The sequence below is a fragment of the Protopterus annectens genome, chromosome 4.part0, assembly GCF_019279795.1.
Source record: "Protopterus annectens isolate FY-2018-M chromosome 4.part0, PAN1.0, whole genome shotgun sequence".
Classification (NCBI taxonomy): Eukaryota; Metazoa; Chordata; order Ceratodontiformes; family Protopteridae; genus Protopterus; species Protopterus annectens.
In genome coordinates, this window is record NC_056733.1 from 1,872,550,896 (window position 1) to 1,872,571,507 (window position 20,612).

Below are 20,612 nucleotides of genomic sequence, written 5' to 3' on the forward strand. Positions count from 1 at the left end.
CGTGGACGGAGCCGACTGGGTCAGAGCGGAAATGGGAACTGAGAGGCCAGGTGAGGCTACTGGAACCGACCTAATGGCTCCCGACAGAACTGACAACTCTGGCTCTGAAGGCTGAAAAAGGCTCAGAGGAGGAACAACAAAGGATGAAGAGGCCATAGGCTCCGGAGCTGACTGGGTTGGAGCCGAAATCAATTTGGCCAACACCGATGACTGAAGCTGTTTCTTCACCACCCTATCAACGTCCTCATTGGAAAGTGTCCTGGAAGACCTGGAGGATAATGTAGGAGATCTGGATCTCCCTACAGAAGGGGACTTGCATGAAATAGAAACTGGTTGAATAAATGGAGACCAGCTCTGAACCAAAATATCCGTGACCGGCTCTGAAAGGCTGGGAGCCGATACGGACTTAGTCAAGAGACTACCTTCTTTCGGCACCGAAGGCAATGGAACCAAAGAAGGAGAAGCTGTTCTAGCAACTTTCTCTGGTGGTTCTGAAGAAATAGATGGAGCTGGAGAGCACTTCTTAGAAGACTTTTTGTCCTTTTTAGCTGGAGAGGATAATGCACTGCAAGACTTAGCCAAGTCTTCCTCGGAGTGTTTAAGCAGTCCTTTCAAAATGAGCTTGTTCTTCCTCTCCTGTAGTACACGGGGACTGAAGGAATGACAAAACAAGCAGGACTCTTGGAGGTGAATAGCCCCCAAGCAGTACACGCACACAGAGTGCCCATCAGTTAAAGACATCTTATTGATGCATTCAAAACACTTTTTAAAGCCCGAAGGCCTGTGTTCCTTAGAATCCTTGGACATGCTGAAAGGAACAGAGCAACAAGTACACACACTAGACCCAACTAACCCGCACAAGAAACAAAGCCTCTAACTAAAACGGCCTAGAAACCGGTGGGAAAAACAACAGGGAGGACTAGGTCCTCTAACTTAAACGGGCCTAGCCCGGGGAAACAAAGGCAGGATAGCACCACTAGCCAGACACAACAACACTAGACGCTAACAGAATGGGGCCCCAAACTAAAGACCACACAAAAAACAAAGGGGAGGACTAGGTCCTCTAACTTAAATGGGCCTAGCCTGTGGGGAAAGGAAATGAATGGGATACCAAAATGGCCAATGACAAGGCCACAAAAAACAGCTAAGAGAAACAAATAAAGGCAGTAAAACACCACTACCACACACACAGAGCTATGAAAATAGCTTTTTTTTTTAGCAACAAGTCAACAGTTTATAAAAATTTTATAAACAATATACTTAGCCACGGCCAAAAGCGAGACCACATCTGAGCTTAACGAGCGGCAAATGAGATCTGGGGAATAGACCTGTTGCATGATGGGATACCTCTTAGCCGCAAGCCAATTGAAGACTTTGAGCTAGAGTATGGCCAGGTCGGAGCCGAGGTTCAACTCCGAACCCACAGGTAAGAATGTAGGCGAGATTGGACTACATAACATCTGTTTTTTTCATGATCATCTTAAAAGCCTTTTCTAAATATTCACAAATGCTTCATTTTATTAATGAACAGATATGAGTGATTTCAAATAATGTATCAATTACACTAACCAAGTACATATGTAATGAACATATTACATTACCCTCACAACCAAAGCTTCTTGGAAAGTCCTCAGAGATATTGCTGTCCAACATATACCTTCACTCCAATGACATTTCTCACCAACAGACCAAGTAATTTTCAAGAATTTAACTGTAGTGCCATCAAATAACTCAAACAGCAGGTTTCTGTCTATCAGTACCATCACCAAATGCAGTAACTAACTTCTCACCTGACAACTACCATACATTCTAGTTTTAGAGTTATATTTGCTAAAACAGTTCTTAAATATCTAGAAAAGTTCCATAATAAATGAAACCCTAATCCATGTGCAGTTCACCCTTCCTTCCTTAAAATGGCTGCAACACTTATTTCTACTACTTTCTCACACATTTAACTTGTCATTAACTCTGTTAAAATTATATATTCTAAATTCCCCCCTTCCCCTGCTTCACAGGATTATCATTACCCTATTATCATATTTTGCTTATAACGCTAATTTAAAAGAAATTTATTCACAAATAGTAGAGTATTAATATCTATGGCCTTTTGTCTGATTCACAGTATAGCCTGCTCAGGGCATAGGAAACTAATTGTTCAGCTAATTCATACTACCAATAATAAAACTTTCAGGGTTGTGTCACTAGCTCCACAGAAAGAGCACCTCTGTCTTACCCAACAAAAAAGTAACCTGGCTACCTGTTTTTGTTTACGCAATCCTCCTCCCAGCATGAAATGCCTGTCCGTTTGAAGGCTAAACTGAGTTGAACTTGTCTCCATTGAGAGACCAATGCTGGGTTCATACTGTCATTTTTTTTAAAGTTAGCTGCACAGCTGTGCTTGTGTCCATGATTATATCCTTTTGGTATTTGAGCAAAGCTTGTGGTAATTGAAAAATGAGAGGACAAAGACTGGCTTGTAAAGTAAGAGCTTTGATCTCTGCTCTACTTCATCATGTTACTTCTACTACCGTAACAGCACTATTACCCCAACATCAGCCCCCACCACTGTTTAATCTCTGCTCCTCTCCAATCTTATTCATGGATTTCTTTTCCAAAACAAACTGGTAAAGCAATACAAGCGAAAAGCCACCAACCGGAAGCAAGTGGAAAATTTATTACAATGAAACGTAATTCAAACACACAAACTTTAAAAACAAAAATAACCAAATGTATATGTAAGCGCTTTCATTTAAATAATTTTAAACTTCTTCAGACAATCCGTTAAAATACATCACTTCCTTTTATAACTTTTCTTCACTTCAAAAAAACTCCACGACTCATAAAACACATGCATGCCTAATCCTACTATTTTGACTGTTTGAAAAAATCTAACTTTCCCCCATGTTAATGTTACTACAAAATGGAATTTTATGTGAATATCTAAATTTATATTAGTTAGAAAATATATGTATAGAGCGAAACAATATGTATATCATGTTCAACTGTAAAATATTAAATAGAAATGATTATAATAAATAAATGCATCAGTAATATTATTCTTAAAAATTATAACTTTTATTTTTAAATATTTATATATTATCAATATTTATTCAATTTATATTTGTTATTATCATCCAAAAAACAACACATATTTTATAATATTAATTATCTAATGAATTATTTAAATAACATAAAAATTAATATACAGAAATTACAACTACTCACAATATTGGGCATTTTGAGCAGTTCAAGGTCATAGCACTACAGAAAAAGAACAAAGAAAGGTGTTTAATTACCTGTCAGTAACACTCTTTTCCTGAGGGGCAGCAAACTCAGATTGTGAAAAATAAGTAGGGGAGGTTGAGGGTGTGTGGATGGTCAACCCTCCTTAGAGGGGGGGCTTTCCCATTGTTAAAATGTTTTGCATTAATTGTCACATTAGCTTATACAATTTTGGCCTTGACTGGACACTTTATAAGAAACAGCATTCTTGAGTTGTTATGTATGAGCTAATGTATTCAAGATTTGGTGTATTAAGAAGATAAAGTGAATCTGAAATAAGAACCTCCTCTATTATTAGTGAAGCCAAATTTACCCACTCCTGGTGATAAAAGCTCTGTCAGTTTTCATGCCTGGGGGATAAACTATGACAGTCACATGTAAACATTTTCAACATTTAACCAATTATTGTCATTAAATTAACTTACTGATTCACCTGCATGTGTTAATAATTTAGATTTTTATATTTTCCTGATAATATTTTGTGTTTACTTATGCTTTTAAAGAAATGCTTAATTTACTTTGTTTGTTAACAGGGTATGTGAACCAATGTTTCATGGATCCTCTTCAGTCATGACTCAGGCCAAAAAGACAACTGTTTTATATCTGGACAATCTAGAGTAGCAAGCCAGCCAACCAGTATTATTTGGGAGGTGAATGATAACCTAAATGCCCAAGGAAAAATCATGCAGACACCCAGACTATGTGTAAACTTAAGACAAACAATAACCAGAGACTGTGATAAATAGTTCACTCAAGAACTATAAGGGAAATGTCTTAACCACAAGAAGTTTACGTTGTCTGAACACACAAAATACATGACTCTTACAGAAAAGGAATGATATTGTTTTCCTTGTTTTCTATTGTAGAAAACTACTTGTGCAGCTATTTTATGTTCAAATGCCTTAGTATTGGCTATGACAAACATTACAAAGGTAATGGGTACTTATCTAGTTTGTAACAGTGTATTACATACAAGCTGTGGAATATATACTTTTGTTTATGATATTATGATCAATTATTTTATTTTAGAAAAATCAAAGCATGGTTATTTCAAGCAGTATAAGATACAAGACAACTGCTTATACTTAACTCTACATTATTATTAAAAAGGTGGCATATGCTGAACAAATTTGTCACTTTATTATTTTTTGTTGTATAATTAGTATGCTTCATGAGATATAACCATTTTAAGTTACATTATGGTGTGAAGCATAGATGTGGGGTTGTACAGGCCCAAGGAGCTCTAGTGCGGGAATATTTAGTGTGCTCAGGGTAAAGTCCTACAAATGCTAAAAATGTGGTGAATTTGTCTAACATGTTTTTTAAAAAAATGTCACTCAGATGTTCTATTATAGCAATAACCAATGACTGGGTGTGGGTATCATAGGATTTACCCACAGTTGGTGTGGTTTGATTATGAGGGCATTGTACAATGACATTATTTAAGAAGGAAGTCACATAGCATCACTTCAGTGTTCTTCTGCAATTTTAACTTTATACTGATGTACTCCACATGTATATGATTCATATGTTGTCATGCTTGCACAGTACCATAGTGTTTGTCTCTCTCTCTCTGTCTTGCTTTTGTGTTTTTTTTTCCCTAAAACTTTAACAAAGTTTAAAAGGACAGGCAAACGTGAGGAAAATGAGGGATATTCTGCTAAACTCTGGACAGCTGAGATTTGAGCATTGTGATAGATTATATTATCAGCAACAATACCTTTTAATTGTCCAGAATTTTGTGAGATGTCCTCATTTTTTTCTTGACATTTTGCTCTGTTGCTCATCAAATATTCAAATATAGCATTTTTTTAAAGTCATATCTTAATAGAAAGTGTGGCTACTAAATAATAGTTTAAGAGCAGGAATTCTTTCTGTTGGGACATGCTTGATTTACAATAGGCATACTGATTATTGTATCCAATCAATGTAGACATTCTGGAATATTAATTACCAGTTATTGTATAATTATATATTTATTTAGTTATTGTTTGTTTTATTATTAAGTAGGTTGGTGGTTCAAGATCCTTTTTAGTTACTACCTGAGCTATCTAGAAATTACAAAAAGGCAACAGAAACTGTGGCAGTGCAAGTAAATACAACTACACTGTGAAAATGAAACAAACATTAATACATAAAATACTATGGAATTATCAAATACACAATGTACAGTACCTAAATCCAATCATAAAAAAATAGTGCAGGTGAAAATGTATATTAATGTTAATGTTGTTGTGACTCATCAGTTTGAGCACGTATGGGAGAGGAGCAGAAGTTCATATAGGACTACCATTGTCAGGTCTGTGGTATGATCTCTCTATTTTTTTCAATGACATCCAGAATGGAGAATGGAAGACCTAGCCTGCTGGTTACCAAGTTAATCACCATCTGAGTTCCATGTGGTATGGGATGATAGGAAGCCTCTGTTCTAAGGGCAGGCAGGGCCTAGCTCATAGGCTCCTGAGGCACCACTGGATTCTTGCAGATGGAATCATTACAGTGGAAGCTGAAGTGTGCTCCAGAGTCCTCAGAATGCTTCTGACTGATAGTAATGACTCACCTAAATTGTTCACAAAGACTATTCATTAAAGAAATCTTAACTTACGGAAGGCTCACCTTGCATTCTGTGGATCCAATGCTGTACCAAGGAAGATCCTGGTATAAGAGGAGCGGATACTTATAAGATTTCAGGGAGATGCCCAGGTTCTGAAAAGAGATGCAGGTATGACTGAGAGTCTTCTGGAGTTTTTGGCTTGGTTGAATCGGATAGTTTTTGAGGTGGGGAAAATATGAATGTTCTGGAATTTCAGGTCATAAAACACTGGAGTCAAACATCTGACAAATATACTGAGATCAGTAGAGAGGGAAAGATGAAAACAAGGTGAAATGAAAGTGAAACTCCCCCACCACAATCTGAGAAACTGTCTGCATTGTGAAATGGAGAGTGTAAGAAGGCATCCTTAATGTCCAAAGTGACCTTCACTGTGACCTTCTTAAAATGGTTGGATGAGTTTCATACCTACTTTGTGTCATATGTTAAGAGCAGGAATTCACTCCCCACATGTTGCTCCTTATATGTTTAGTCAGTATTTTAATAAAAGGTTTTATAAACTTTTTATTAAACCATGGTTCAAATAAACTTACAGCATCTGTTGGTGACATCACTGTATGGATAGTTTATCTATGGACTTTAATGGATGTAATGCAGTACATGTATGCTGATGTTTCCATTAAAGTCTATGAATGAATCCTTACACTATTCCTATACTGACGTAACTGAGGGTAAAGTGCAATGACTGCATCCAGTGATATGAGCACAGGGAAAATACAAGCTTACAAAGGATTTTAACAAAAAATGGAAGCTATTTATATTAACTCATAGGGGCCAAAATGCTTCATATGAGTTAACGTACCACATGTCATGATGCAAAAGGTAAGTACAAAATGCCATCAAAACACTTTTAGCAGAGGTAGGGGGATTGCAGGAAGAGCATAGTGAAGTGTTTTCAGCACAAACTTGTTTCAATTTGATAAATCTAGAACTGGCATATAGATTTTCCTTTTTGAGCACACAATAAAGTCTTGAATAATACTCCGTTCCTTCTCCATGCCTCTTCTTTGTCACTTCAGTGAAACCTAATCTATAAGACTGCAGTCCAACAGCCAATTAATGATCTACAGTATTGTGCTGGAAACCCTTGGCACTGAGGCAGGGGAGGGATGCCTCTTTAAGGAAGATAATTCTAAGATTCGGTTTTATAATCTGTATTTACAACCTTCAAGACCCACTGGTTTGAAGTCAGAAAGGCCTAGTTCTCTAGGAAATAAACACAATTCACACTCAGGAGACTTGGAAGCACAGAAGGACAGAGGGAGATAGAAGAAAAAGTACAGTAATAGCTGGGTAGGGGCTGAGCTGCCTGGAGATGATCTCCTTCCATGCAAATGGCCATGTTGTCTGTTGCTATATCTTTTTTCAGTCCATACTTTTTGGCTCTTTTGGAAAAAAAAATTCCTTTTAAATTGGCTCATCCTGGTTTGTTTCTTATAGAAACGACACAGCTTGGTTGGGTACTTCCTTAAGAATTGTGGGATGAGGTATAAAAACTGTTTCATAGATTGAAGGTTCTTGCCCTTCTGTTCTAATTTTTTAAATTTCTTTAGTATCCTGGGAAAGAAGTAGGAATATCATCCCTGTGTGCTCATATCTCTCAATTGCAATGATTTTGGCCCTCAGATTTAACCTTACTCCATCAAGATTTGCAGATGTATAACATAAATTCAGACCTATTTATGGATATATTCCTTATTAAATAAATACATTTAAGCCTGTATGAAGATTCCCTTTTATTAACTATATAAGGTCTAGTAATAAGAAACTGCTCCTCTTTCTGATCCTTTACTATGTTTTTTAAAGACTATGATTTTGAATGCTCTGATGTTAAGACATATGCATGTGGTTCATAATGGCTGTACCAGATGTAACTGTCCCTGTGTAGGCATCCAGTGCATGATAATGATGTCTAAAGGTGTGTCAACTGATACCTTCCCTACAGTTTGGGCGAACCTTTTAATCCTACACTTTACAGCCTTACATGACATTTTTGAGTCATTTATTCTGTCTGTTTAAGAATATCTCATTGATACTGTGATATTTATATCTGGCATTGAACAAACTATACAGCCAGGATATAAGATGTGTGAAGTGTTAACCATTTGAAATGTCAGGGCCCGGAACAGTGAGTCCAGAAATGTGGAGTCTGAATGGCTGAAAAAATAGATTTACATGTACCAAGTCCGAGATGACCATTTCTCAGAATATTCCCTTTTCTCTGGTATGGCAGTCTCAGAGTTAGTATATGTGTATATATATATATATATATATATATATATATATATATATATATATATATATATACACACACACACACACACACACACACACACACACACACACATATATGTGTGTGTGTGTGTGTGTATGTATATATATATATATATATATATATATATATATATATATATATAAATAAGTTTGAGTGGTGTGGAGGGCTTGCCTCCCAAATTGGGGAGGTGCAGGTGCCTCCCAGCAAAAAAAAAAAAAAAAGCTTAAAGGAGAAGAGCAATGTTTGAGAATTTAAGATTCCCTCTTCTCCTGCATTTCCAATCTTTTTTTGGTGGGTCAGCACTCAGCATTATGAGTGCTGACATTTCAGTAGGGAGCCACGTAACATTTCCTGCTACGCCTCCCAGACATCCTACTTTCCTTGTCATTAAGGAGGATGCAGCTTCTACAGCACAGTGCAGGTTGAGCCACTGGATTCCTGTATAAGTATTTATGTCTATGCTGTTCCTGCTCTCTGTAGGACATATCAGGTTGGATTTTTTGGGTTATGGTGGACAGATGTCTGGCTCAAGATATACACTTTTGAATGCTATACCATAGGTGGACAGAGAGGAGAATGGTTGAAGGCTTATGCCTCTCAAACAGTTCAAAATAACAGTTTTGGTTTGCCACCATTTCCATAACAATATAATTAAAATGTTCTTCCATCAGATTAATGACTTTTTCAAAAGGTGGTAGGGAACCTGAGGAATTTGAATCCTCTGCTTCTGTGTTATACCCTATAGGGGACTGAAAATGACCAGCATTTGCAAGATCCTCTTTATCTAAGTCAGAATCCAAAAATTACTCAAGCTTTTCCTCTTGTATAGCTTGGATGTTCCCAATTGACAGAGTGGATGTCCATGTTAGAAAGCTGACACATCTGTGCTCTTGAATGTTTCTGAGATTTTTGGGTCTCCTAAGTAAAGTGTTTTTTTTTTAAAGTTTTGTCCACAGTTTAAAATATTGTGATTTTTACTCAACAGAAAAATATTATGGATGGTAGTCTTTAGTGGAATCTGCCTTCAATGGGCCCATTTGTTGATGACATTTTCTGGGGACATCATGCACCCCCAAAAAACAGAAATCAGTGCATAATTAAAGGTAATAATAATAATAAAAAATTAGCAATAGGTAAAAATACAATAAAGGCAAAAGTTAAAGTTTACATGTTCTGAAGGACTTCTTAGCCTAAAAACTACTGATGGATCTGTGCCTCATAGAAAATGACAAATAATAGCCATACCTTTCAGTGGTAAGCAATGAACTGATTACGATGATGTTGGCTAGTATCACTTTACTGCTAGGTTTGTGGCTGATGGTCTGGGCATGAGAATTAATCTGACCCCAGAAAAACGGATTTCAGTACTCCATCTGATATTCTGGCCAGAAGACAGCCTGTGGTTAATTACTAATAACTAGAATTTGGAATAAGACTGCAGCAGTGATCTTTGTGACCAGCATCATGGATTTCTCAATTTCCAGTATAAGTCAAAGCACAATTTATTTGTTTACAATGTATGTATGTATGTATGTATGTATGTATGTATGTATTAGCCAGTCTTGCAAGCACTTGCTAATTGCACTGTTAAGCTTCCTTGAAGAGACTGTATTAAAGATATTTTGAATCATTAATAACTGTGCAGCACTACCACCAGTGGCATAGATGGATGAAATCCTGACTGCAGCCTCATTGACCCACATTTGATTAGTGAGAGCGTGCTTGTATGGAGGCGCATGTGCACAGTCTGATTTCCCCAGGTGAAACTGGGGGAACAGCCATGCAGTGCTTTCTGTGGTTGTGACAGATGGTGCACAGCTGAACCTCACTGCATATTTCAAACATGGTTTCCACCCATGGGTTTTTATTGGGTGAGCACAAGAGCATAGGTCCTAAGGAAAAAAAAAATGACAATGCTGAACCACCCCTGATGGCTACTTTAATGTTGACCCTTCCCTTTGGATCCGCACCCTTGGTGATGGGGGAACAAATGGGCCAATTGAAAATGATTACTGGCAAGCAGTGGAGGAAAAGGATCAGAAAAAAATGATTATGGACCGTAGAAAAAAGACACTATGCCAGGAATAAAATATCTCAAATGATGACTTTCTAGCATTTCATTTACTCTATTGCTCTTCCATTTTATTTGCAGTGTGATGTTATTTTTTGACAAACTTTGATTACTTATAATGGTAGCTTGTATGATGTATGGTGTCATAATGGCTACATTTAAAACTTGTTCTGATATATTTCTGTAAATTATGTGAACTATACTCATGTAACTGCCATTCTTTTTGAGGTCACTGCTTTAATATTTGTGGTACAACATATACAATGCTGATAGAAAGTCTGAATTATCTTTAGGTTGAGACTGCTTATGGAATAAAAATACTTTTCTTAATTTTAATCATCTCCACAGCCTATTGTTGAGGGATGTGTGGTGCCTTATGCTATGGAGGGAATTCATGAAGGTATTGCAAGGTGTACATCTTTGTGTACTTGTCTTGGTAACCTTCTGGTATTTGGGAATGGCCCCAACACACTGTGATGCACAGTGCTCTAGTATGAAGATATGCAGCACCGTGTGAAGCTGTCCCTGCAGTCATGCTGAATGCTAATGAGGCAGTTCAGAGGAGTGGCTAATTAGCCATGTGCTCTCTCCTCCCAGAACTGCCTTCAGGAAGGATTCTACATGCAGAGTGATTCAAGAAATCAATCAGATATGTAGATCAGCACAGCTGGCCCTAGTATGTTGTAGTTGTGAACACAGCCAAAAGGCCATTATCAACTACCTGATACAACTGTGGTACAGGGATCAGAGAGTGGGAGAGCCATTAGATGCCAAGGTTACATCAACAGTTAAGTGCCATAAGGCACCAACATCAGTAGAAGTTCAGGGGTGATGAAACACTAGCCACCAGCACTTAAACTATTTTGATGATTGGGGGGAGGTGGGGGACATCCACTAGCCATCAGGCATACTAGACGTGCTAAAAAGGCACTTCAGTTATTACAGGGATCGGGGAGGGTGAGGGGAACCATGGGAGGGCAGAAAGGTCAGTGACAGGTACAGGGACTGTGATGTTTGTGTGTGCTTGTGTTTTAAATACTTGTGTGTTTGGGAGTGTGAGTGGCGGGAATATAATGCAATATAATATAATATAATACAAGCATCGGTTTACTATTGTGACTTTCAGATCAGCACTGATCTGCGTGTCATGGTAGTAAGTGTGATTTGATAATGAGGTCTTTTCTCACTGTGCCTAACATGTCTCTAAATTGTAAAATAAAGTGTTGTGGGAGCAGAGCCTTTTTAGCATGAGCTATATGGCTTACACTAGGACCTTTAATGAATTTGTGAGTGTATGTTTAAACAGTACTGCTCTCATTTTATTCCATGATCCTACTGAGTGTGACATACATCAAAATGTAGCTGTTGCGTAGTTTTGCCTTACTGTTTTCATTCATACCAGTCATAACAATGCAGGGAAATTGAGGTTACGTCATCCTGGCAAAGATTTCAATTGTGAATACATAAGATAGGAAACAAATAGCAGAAACAAGACGGAAAAGGTGGATTGGTACTAGAACACGAAGAGGTTACCCTCATTATTGCTGGCAAGAATGTGTATGTAACTGTTACTCTGTGAACAGAGAGGAAAAGTGACCCCTTGCATACTTCATTCAGATCTGTAAAGCACATACAGAGAAGACATGCATATCTAGAAATAATAAGCACCTTTTCCTTTTTTGAGGCTTGTAGCATAAGATAACTTGTGTGTTTACCTATAGTTTATAAAGACTAGATCTATGCTTTATATTGCGTCACTCTTGGCCTTATGTGCTCTTTTTAGATTTATTGACATCTTGCTCTAATTGTTTTAGTCAGATGCAGTTGTCTTCTGCGTGGTGTAGCATACATAGATGTCCTCCATATTATGTACCAGAAGCAGCATGGAGACCATCTAATTTGCAACAGTGATTCAGGGATGGTAGTGAATTGCTGAGATTAAGTTTATAATGCACCATAAACAAAGCTTAGGGATCATTGCCATGTATATGAATAATATAAAGACAAGGAAGATGTTAGCACAGTCACTCAGTTGTGTTTAGTGTCCTTCAGAATGACCAAACAACAGGGCAGCTTGTGCAGCATACAGGGAGACAGCACAAGGAAAGATGGATCAGTTGTACAGCAGAGCAAAACAACTGTGTACTCCTTTCATGCAATGTACTCTGAGGACATGAGAGGGGTACAGATCAGTGGAAGGCCACAAAGCCATAGCTGCTGTTGTGCCCTGCCACTCTTGTACTTTAAGTGCTGCAGACAATCTTGTAGTTAAGTAAAGGAGCACAACATGGCACTTCTTCTGGACAGTGAAATATGGGAACTGGGTAGGATAATAACATAATTTGAGTATGGGTGAGTCATCCATTTTATGCATTGATCAGGTAATTGTAGACAGAGAATTGCACACATACACACAGTCAGACTGACATTTACACACACATGTGGTTATGTGGTAGTGGTGATGTGTGTGTGTGTGTGTGTGTGTGTGTGTGTGTGTGTGTGTGTGTGTGTGTGTGTGTGTGTGTGTTTTGGGTACCACTGCAGTGTTCACTATCATGCTACACACAGGTAAGAAAAACATGACATACAGTAGTTAAAATTGTAATACACAGGCCTGGGGATGGAATCAGGTAGTTCTGAGTGCCTCATTATTCTCTCCTATGTACCTAAGTACATTTGTGCCTCATTACCTGCTTGTAAGAAGTGCCTGACATTTCTGTCCAGATGCATTGCATATGCTTATTGTCCTATACAATATGAAGTACTGTTCACTCCTTGGCATTTAGAACTTATCTGGCAGCCCTCTACAAATAGAGTATTGCGGTAATACATTTATATTTGCCTGTGTACCACTTTATACTTTAGTCAGAATGCAGTGTATGAGCATATATGTTTGTAAACAATTTTGTATGAATACATATCCTTTAGCTACATTATGCCATACTTTGCCATTGTGGAATAAAAGCGTATTTGGGTGGCCTCACTGAAATGAGGAATGGGTTAGCCGTATTGTACATGTGTGCTATACAGACAGCTGTACTAATGGGTGCTATGTTCACAGATTCTGGCTTTCAGTCTGGTTGGTAGTGTGACTCTGTGCTGCACTTGAATCTATTATCGGGGATTATACTCGTTTGCCCTTACTCTGGACTGGTACAATGAGTTCTTTAAGATGTGTTCCTTATTGGGATATTCTCCACAGACTAAATATGGTGCTGGTGCACAAAAGCACATCAGCAAGTGCATCCTTTTCTCCAGTTAATTGGAAATCAACTGGAAATGCAAAGGGCCATCATTCAAGTACATCATTGTGCACTAGGCCTCTGGTTAGAGTACCATGTAAGTGAATCGCCTGTAAAGTATTTTGCTTGGTTTTCTGACCTCATCTATGTGAGTTGCCACTATGTTGCAAGTAGAAAATCATGCATATTTGTACTGTGGCACTGTATGCATGTTTGTTATTCTACAGTACCTTTAGTATGCTGGCAGGAGCCTTCCTTAACTGCCATACATCCTAACAGCGCACACATCTTCTGAGCTTGATAGTATGGTAATTCTTCAATGAAGCAGTGACTGAGCTGAACAGAACATTACCGAATGCAGTTTGCCAAAGAATTTATACCAAAGTAATGTCTGTACAGGATGTGTGAAAGACAGTGCAGGTGAAAATGTAGCAAAGTTGTCCTTACATGAAGAAATCTCTGCAAAACTGGCATTGCTTTCTTTCTTCAACTTTCATTGATTTCAGAACTGTTTACTTGAAGTAAAAGGGACTGGTAGTGCAGTCCATTGTATGGGTTGCAGGCAGATCTGCCCTACCTAAAACAATGTGGTATTTTATGTGTTAGTAAATCCTATAACCACAGTACTTTAAAAAGTCAACTGTCAAGAATATAGCAACTCATACAATGAAAATGTTTTTAATTTTTGCAAGTAACTCAGCAAGAAAGGATTACTTGTTTTGTGGCAACCAAGATAGAACAGGAAGAACCTATGAACAGAGACTACCTAGATATTAGCAAAGTTCTTACAGCAGTATGATTCCATTAATCTTTGATGCTTCTTTGATTTGAGGATTATCTCTGTTGTGGTTGACTAAGGTGACTTTTCTTGAACACAAAGATCTGTCCACAATGACAGCAAGCAACAAGCTGAAGTTTCTTTTCTTTTAGTTCTTGCATTCTTGTTTCGTTTTTAAAGAAATGCATTTCTCCTCAATGCAGCCAACTCTCATAAGAGTTGCGGATATCAATGAAGCTGGCTGCAATGGCCAGTGTTTCATAAATTGTGATGCCCATATCTGTTTTAAGTTATGCTTTGCAAGTTGCAAAACTGTTAGATGACAATACAGTGCAGATATGTTATTTGTACCGCTTGCAAAACACTTTATTTTCACCAACTCCTTTTATTTTCCAGGATAAAGCCATAAAGTTTGCAGATGCTTTTCCTAGCTGTGTGAATGAATATTAACCCTTTTACTGCCTCAAGATCAAGTGTGAAATCAACATCATGAAGTTAGTTTATGTAAGGTATAGGAATATACATCATTAATGATCAATTTTCAGTCATCTTTAATAGTAGAGCTCTAGCTCTGTTAAGTGTTGAACAGGTAGTGTGTCTACGAAGTTTGGTGGTTTGGAAATATTAGTTGAGTTACGAAATGTCCATTGTGAAATAGTGACCATTTCTGTGGAACTAAATACTGTATCTGTAAAGCAGAACATTAGTAAATATACCTGGTACTTTGAGTGGCATTAACCATTATGGAGAGTTTTGATAAGCCTTTTGAATACTGTGAACAGATGCAAACACTGAAAAATGAATTTGTTAGATGTTTTCATAAAAAAAAAAAACTGTGCCCACAGCTTTGCAGAGTGGGTATTGGTAAAGCAAAAGAGTGTCAACTGCATGACTAAACAGTAATAAATAGATGCAGAAAGAAAAATAAGTCATACATGAAAAGGAATATAACATCCACAATAAGTAATGAATAGGCAGATTTGAAGTACAGCTCTCTTACTTTAGTGGAGTGCATTGATCTTTTACCTGTAATAATGGAGCACAGCTTATCATTTTAACACAGCTAATCTCAAGACATGGTTACAATGCCATGTAACTCATAAAACCACAACAAAAGTTTAATAAACATAACACCCAATGAGTGAATTGTTCAGTTTTACTTTGAGTCCAGATTATACTACTGAAAGTTCTCAGATGGTTCATTTAGATCTAACACAATCATTTAGGTTTTTAGCTATGACTTTTGTTAAATCAGGATTCAGCAAGAACAGTACCTTTTGCATCCTCATGATGGAGAAGTGGATCAATTCTTTGTATTTGCACTAATAAAGGAGGAATTGTGGGACTTTTCCAGAACAGTTTGCATGTGTTTTGAGGATTTGCAGAAGGCATATGACTTTGTATCACAGAATATCTTGTGAAAAGGACATACTAATGTAGTTATGGAGGCCAAAGTGCCACTGCTGTGTGCCATTCAGTCCTTGTATTTGCAGATTAAGAATTGTTTCCTCATTCTTAGTGTTAAGTCAAATATATTCAAGGTGAGTACAGGACTCCATCAAGAATGAATTTTGTCTTCCGTCTTGTTTATGATTTTCTTTGATATGGCATTACGGTACAGTTGTAATTTGGACTGTATCTACTTTGTAGATAATATTGTCATCTTCAAGAAACTGTGCGTAGCTCACTGTGGAGTGTGAAGCAGATAGAATGAAAAGCAACATCTCCAAAGTGTAAAGGTCACAGTTCTCTCGCAAAAATGGGCGGACTATTCTCTGCATGTGAAATGGCAGTACCTACCCAAGGTGGAGTATTATAAGGGTCTTGTAGTCTTGTTCATGAGTGATAGTAGAAGGGATCAGTAAGTTGACAAATAGATAGGTACAGCTGTGGCTGTATTGCAGCCTGTGATCATGAAGTCAGAGCTCAGTAACAGGAAGAAGCTCTAAATTTAGTGGTCACTCTATATCTTCCCTCTCACCTGTAAGTTTGGGGAGTGAATGAAAGGATGACACTGCAGATAAAAGTAGCAGAAATTTACACAGTACTGAGGTCACTATCCATGGCAGACTGAGGAACTTGCCAATCCATAAGGATATGAAAGTTGAGTCAGTGTTTCTTCAGGATGAAATAAAACATTTGAAAAGATTTATTTATTTACATTTGTTTACCGGGAAATTCAGACTGGACGCAGGCCCTTTTTCAGTGGATGCCCAGGGAGAAAAGCTCCACATCATGTACATGATAAATAGAGATACAAAGTTGCAGCAATAGTAAACAACATTACAGGTTGTTGGCTTTAATACAATAACAAGATATTGGTTATCAACAGTATATACAGTAAATGTTGCAAGTTAAGATAGTTTCTTGTCGTTTATAATTAGATTTGAGCATCTAGTGGGAATTTCCATGGGTTCTTTACTGAGAGGTGTATTAGGCTTGACTCACTTGGAGGGGTACCTGACAAGACCCAGTGGGAGGTATACCAGGCATGCTGCACTAGGAGATGTACCAGACATCACCCAGTGGGAGTTGTACCAGGCATGGCCCAATGAGATGTGTACCAGGTATGGACCAGTGGCTTTTCGGTGGGAGAAGGCTCCAGACAAGACCCAGGAAAGCCTGTAGAGGTTTATCTCAGTCTAGGTCTACCTAGAGATGGATCATATAAGATGAAATGGGAGCTGCACCTGGAGGATAAGAATGATTGGTCTGCCCTGCAAAGCTAGCTACCACAGCAAACCTCAGAAGGACAATCAGTTTAGAAAACTGAAAGATGGGTAGACTTTTATTAATACAAGAATTACTACAGTATATTAAGAAGAACTGAAAAAATAAAAACTCCAAACCATACTGTGCACGAAAGATTCTCTCAAACTCTGGTGGTCCAGAGATACTGGGAGGCTGAACATGGTACTTCCTTCTTGCAGCAATCACTTGAAGTGAAAAATAAGCTAAAAATAAAAGTAAAATATACGAGTCATGTCTTGTTTCCAATAAATTATCAAAAAATGGGTTTTATCTACAGACAGCAATTTTTCTACAGTTGTGCAAGTGAAAATGCAGCATTCAAGAATATATGCAGCATGGATGAATTTACTGAGTTAACTCATATAATGAATAATTCACAGCATAAAATTAGAATACCACAACTTCAGTAAAAAAAATGAAAGCACTAGTTTTCCATTTAGATAATTCTCAGCTTTCTGGATTTTTTCAATTAGATGGACTACTCACTACAGATTGTTGCACTTATAAACTTACCTAGCATCTGGCAGTTGGTACATTAGGTTAAAAGTGTGAGTTCTAGTTCCTGTGGAACAGAGTTTTATTCCCTCGGCCTTCATTTGCCTACTATATGACCTTGAACAGGTCATTTAACCAGACAGTTTGTAATTACAATTTGGAATTTTAGGTTCTCCTTTTGTAAATGCAAAGTAATTATTTTTGATCCATTGGTATTTGTTTATTGCCATAATAAGTCATTAATCTCATACACAAACCTCTTTTTTTATTTCATGCATACCCAATCTGTAAATTACTTTTTATCATGATGTTACACACTGCTGTATCAGGTATAAATTTACATTTTTTACTATTAATATGCAGGTTCTCAGTCCAATGATTCCTTTTGTGACGATATCCCAATGCCTTTCCCCTTCTGAAGTTACAGAAAGTTGTGGCAATTAAAAAAGTCTCTGCTGAAGAACAAAACTATATGAGTTGGTAACTAAACAGTCTGAATTTCTGTTTACATCAATTACTTCCAAATTTCTCTCTGCCATTATCCTTCCTATTCTTTTATTTCCACAGTTTTGAGAAATGATTCAGTAAACTATATTTTCTGCACTCTTTATTCCAAGCAGGGTAACCTGTGCCATCATGATTGCAACCATTCCTGGAAATGATATCTGTTCAATCTCCCTTATTTTCATGTCAATAATGAACTAATGAAGTTGAAGGATATATTGACATTTTGTATTATTTCTCTTTACTCTTTTTTACTTGTACTCTTATTAATTTACTCTTAATCTATCTTTCACTCGTAATCTCTCCTGTTTCCCATATGTACTCACCTATCACCTTTAATAAATACTTATTTCTCACTCTCCCCTCCCTTCCTCCCCTCCTCCTTCTTATCCACTATTTGAATGCCTCACTCTGACATTTGCCTATGAGTGAGCACTAAACTCATTTACTTATATCAGCAGTGGCGGATTTAGGCATAATCTGAAAAATGTACCCTTTTGGTACATTCCGTTTTCAAGTTACGTTTTTTTTTTGAGCTGTCATGGAGACAATTATCATATGGTGCCGTACATTTTTTTCAGTTTGGGTTCCTTTTCCTCACAACCAATCAATGCTGTCAAAAATCGCGCCTACCTCAAATACATCGGAGAAGCGATTGGAGGTTGCAGAGTCAGGTGATTTTATAATCTCCTCAACTGCTCCTCCAAATATATCGCTATTGTAGTTGAGTTAGGCGCATTTTGGCAAAAATGTCAGAGAATCTTGTTGTGAGAAATTTGTGGAATAAAATTCTATTCAAAGTCACTGTGCAGAGTTCTGAACTCCAGCACCAAACTGGTTGACAATTTTGTGAGACTGAGGTATATATTTTTCTTTTCTTTCTTTTTTTTTTTTTTAATTTTTGGTTGTACCAAAGAACCCCAATTAATTACTCAGTTTTATTTATTGTAAGTCCTACTTTTTGTCAGGTTATCATGTACCATATATGCCTTTAGGAGTAAAAAAGAAACAAGGTTTAGAGCCTACATACACTTTCAGCTAGATGTAAGTTGTTCAGTTCAAGTTTCTGTTTATTCCAGGTGAGGAGTAGACTTGGAGAATTGAACATTTATTTGCTTGCTTAGTGGTTTAGGTTCAGTTACATCTTGTAAGTAAAGTGTCTAAGCTTTGTGTGCCTTCGGTGCTTAATCTCCTCCTCAGAATTTAAAAGCGAGATCTTTACGTTCACCCTTTGACAATATAGTGTGAGTCCTTCAGTTCACTTTGCGATTAGCCTACCCATGATAAAACTTTTTACAGTGCAATGGCAAATTTGAGGATTACCCATTGACATTTGTAACAGACTGAGAGATTTGCAATAATTTATGATGCTATTACTACGCTCATTTTCACTTTTTTTTTTTTGCATGCAGTCTCATGCTTTGACCACATAGCACATATTCTGCCCAGGTCATCATGTCATCACCATACCTCATCTCAGATTTTCGCAGCATGTCGAGATTTTGCCACATATTTATGACCTAGATTACTCAAACATGGTTTTCTGGCCTAAATATTGACAGACATTAACGTTTCAGACTTCATATCCTTTGGAAAATACATATTAACACAAAAGTTGTTGTTGTAGACGCTTCCTTAGTTTATCTCTTCCTATTTTTGATGGTTTGCCCCCCCCCCCCCATTAGTTTTGGCTTTGTCCACATTTCTTCTGCTAAGTTGAAAGGTATGTGATACACAGTCTCAAGGGTTCTAATGAAGAAAGGTTGTGACATACAATAGAGTATGTAGGAGCCAGAAGGTGAAATGTAATGCTTGCAGCTTTGGGACCACGGTAAGACAGATACCTAGCTCTAAGCACCCAGTAGCGCCATAGCTACAGTTCCTAAGCTCTACTTGGCATTTGCAGTGTCTCCCATAGTCTGTATACAGCAAAGCTGCAAAATCCAGCTGCCTTCAAAGGATAGTTGACCCAATGCAGGACATTCAGTCCTATCCTCATCTTGCAGCACCCGGGCCTGCTTGTTAAAAGCTGCCATCAGTTACTGTAGTCAGGGCTTCTTCCACATACCATAGAACCAACTGCGCCAAAACAGTGAGCATAGTGCAAACATTAATGCATGCCGGGAATGCAAAATAGAAAGAATTCCTGAAACCGAACAGTTGTTGATCCACTGAGATCACGAATACTGACTCTAAGTAAAATTACAGCCAAAACGAATGGGGTGGGGAAAGATGAGATATTAATTACTGAAACAGAAAACTCCTCTGATTTCACAATATCCTGTATATTGATAGACTAAATTAAAAGTATCAGGATATTCAAGCCAAAATCCAAGCAGTGCAAAATAAAACCAGTCTGATAATGTCCAGCAATCCTCGGAGATAGCTGGGGTGGGGTGGGGGTGGGGATCTTTCGGATCTAACTGGAGTCAGGCAAGCATGCACCATGTAAAGTTCTTTGTTATTGTACGTCAGTTGCACTATTAACTTTTTGGGGAAAGCAGGTAGAGATGGAACCTGTATATTTCATATTTATCACATCACTGAATATTACTATCAGTCACTTGTCCATACCTGTCAAATGTCTAAATTTTCACACAGTG

The 20,612-nt window shown here is 37.6% G+C and overlaps 1 protein-coding gene across 1 annotated transcript in view; it reads right to left on the minus strand.

Annotated features, from left to right (window-relative positions):
* The window catches only part of LOC122800055 (leukotriene C4 synthase-like), a 472,737-nt gene that overhangs the window by 107,364 nt on the left and 344,761 nt on the right, over nt 1–20,612 (minus strand). Inside the window, exon 2 of the mRNA XM_044069541.1 lies at nt 17,114–17,213. Within this exon, the coding sequence (XP_043925476.1) occupies nt 17,114–17,213 (100 nt within the window). The remainder of the gene's footprint in view (nt 1–17,113; nt 17,214–20,612) is intronic.